The sequence below is a fragment of the Rhincodon typus genome, chromosome 3 (assembly GCF_021869965.1).
Source record: "Rhincodon typus isolate 14 chromosome 3, sRhiTyp1.1, whole genome shotgun sequence".
NCBI classification, from domain to species: Eukaryota; Metazoa; Chordata; class Chondrichthyes; order Orectolobiformes; family Rhincodontidae; genus Rhincodon; species Rhincodon typus.
This window is the reverse complement of record NC_063334.1, coordinates 55637751-55640188: the sequence shown is the minus strand read 5'-3', so window position 1 is coordinate 55640188 and position 2438 is coordinate 55637751. Positions and strand designations below refer to the sequence as shown.

Below are 2438 nucleotides of genomic sequence, written 5' to 3'. Positions count from 1 at the left end.
AACAAGGTGTAGAGACAACAAGGTGTAGAGCTGGATGAACACAGCAGGCCAAGCAGCATCAGAGGTTCAGGAAGGCTGACGTTTCGGGCCTAGACCTTCTTCTGAAATGGGGGAGGGGAAGGGGGAAGGGGATCTGAAATAAATAGGGAAAGAGGGGGAGGCGGATAGAAGATGGATAGATCCTCTGATGCTGCTTGGCCTGCTGTGTTCATCCAGCTCTACACCTTGTTATCTTTTGGAGTTACTTATCGGCCTGCCCCATTCCCCGTTTCAATGGACGTGCAGTCAGGTCGGGTCAGTGGTGACATCACCGTCAGCACGCGCCTCTGGAAATTTCTAGAAAGCGCAACTGCAGCGGTGAACGGTTGAAAATGGCGAATAAAGTGGGGGTGAGCCTCTTCTGTATAAACGGGATACGAACATGAAACACCTTTCATCTTTATACCCTTTAACAACGTCCAGCGTAATCCGGCTCTTACGGTTTTCTCTGGAGAGAAAAACAAAGTTTATGTTTGGGATGGGCGGAGAAGCTTGCTTTTACTGCTGGCGGGGGTCACATGCGTTAATTTCCTTAAACAAGCCGATACCATGCGACGTTCAGTGTCTGTCTACAATAACACGGCTCTCAACCAAAGGTTTAATAGCATTAAACATCGAGCTGCGAGCATGTGTTGTTGAGAGTTCGCGGCAGTCTTTTGAAGTTTTACTCTTTTCAGTTTAGTTTGCTCCCTGTCTGTTGATCAATGCCGGGAACTATTCAAATGTATTTACATGGTGCGTACCTCCTAGCAGGTTTACAGGTGTCTGCAAGTGAATTAGTGGCAAATGGTTTGCTGGGCTGTGTCCTACTGATGTTTCCTTCTATAGCAGTTTCATCTTAGAGTTCAACGTCAATTTCCATTTGCTGTGAAATAATTTTGAAAGTTTGTTTGAATCATCAAATTGTCTTAAGTGTCACGTAGGAAAGGAGGGATGAACAGCTTTTGTGATGTTTAGTATCGAAGACATACGGCAGTTTATAGATTGTCAGTGTTTCACATTCTTTCGGAGTACTTGACTTCGAGTTCGGGGCTTCTGAGCTTGAGCAGCTTATCACTCTGTATTTAGGGAGCGGATAAAAATATTTTTACGTTGCGTGTACCTTCCAAAAAGTTGTTAGCTTGAAGGCAACGCAATGTAGTGGGGAAGGGAATTGAACGATTGTGCATTAAAATTGGCGCGATTGATAAGACAACTTCTGAATCTCCCGAATAGAAGTAGGCAATTCAGCCCCCCCAACACCTCATCTTTACCATGGACGTCCAGTCCCTCTACACCTGCATTCCCCATGCAGATGGCCTTAAGGCCCTCCGCTTCTTCCTGTCCCGCAGGCCCGACCAGTTCCCTCTCCACTGATAGCCTCATCCGCTCAGCCGAACTCATCCTCACACTCAACAACTTCTCTTTCAATTCCTCCCACTTCCTACAGACAAAGGGGGTAGCCATGGGTACCCGCATGGGCCCAAGCTACGCCTGCCTCTTCGTAGGTTACGTGGAATAATCCCTCTTCCGTACCTACACCGGCCCTAAACCCCACCTCTTCCTCCGTTACATTGATGACTGTATCGGCGCCGCCTCGTGCTCCCACGAGGAGCTCGAACAGTTCATCCACTTCACTAACACCTTCCACCCCAACCTTAAGTTTACCTGGACCATCTCTAACACCTCTCTCCCCTTCCTGGACCTCTCTGTCTCCATATCGGGCAACCACCTCGAAACCGATATTCATTTCAAGCCCACCGACTCCCACAGCTACCTAGAATACTCCTCCTCCCACCCACCTTCCTGCAAAAATGCTATCCCCTATTCCCAATTCCTTCGCCTCCGCCGCATCTGCTCCCAGGATGAGGCATTCCACTCCCGTACATCTCAGTTGTCCTCGTTTTTCAAGGACCGTAACTTCCCCCCCTCAGTGGTCGAGAACGCCCTCAACCGTGTCTCCCACATCTCCCGCACCTCATCCCTCACACCCCGTCCACGCAATAAAAACCAAAAAAGAATCCCCCTCGTCCTCACGTACCACCCCACCAACCTCCGGATCCAACGCATCATCCTCCGACACTTCCACCATCTGCAATCCGACCCCACCACCAAAGACATCTTTCCCTCCCCACCTTTATCTGCTTTCCGGAGGGACAACTCTCTCCGTGACTCCCTTGTCCGCTCCACACTCCCCTCCAGCTCCACCACACCCGGCACTTTTCCCTGCAACCGCAGGAAGTGCTACACCTGCCCCCATACCTCCTCCCTCACCCCCATCCCAGGCCCCAAGAAGACTTTCCACATCAAGCAGATGTTCACCTGCACATCTGCCAATGTGGTATACTGCATCCGCTGTACCCGGTATGGCTACCTCTACATCGGGGAAACCAAGCGGAGGCTCGGGGACCGCTTTGCAG

General features: G+C 50.4%; 1 protein-coding gene across 13 annotated transcripts in view; it reads left to right on the top strand.

Annotated features, from left to right (window-relative positions):
• Positions 1-285: 285 nt before the first annotated feature.
• Positions 286-2438, top strand: part of LOC109926406 (solute carrier family 28 member 3-like) — a 184823-nt gene continuing 182670 nt past the window's right edge. For 12 of the 13 annotated variants that reach the window (XR_007261780.1, XR_007261779.1, XR_007261778.1 and 9 more), the window contains exon 1: positions 286-389. Coding sequence is in view for 9 of the 13 variants with exons in the window: in XM_048595196.1 (XP_048451153.1) it covers positions 372-389 (18 nt within the window). In the remaining 4 variants the exon portion in view is untranslated. Of the gene's footprint in view, positions 390-654; positions 775-2438 lie in introns of those variants that run through there. The other variant, XM_048595189.1, reaches the window with a different exon arrangement.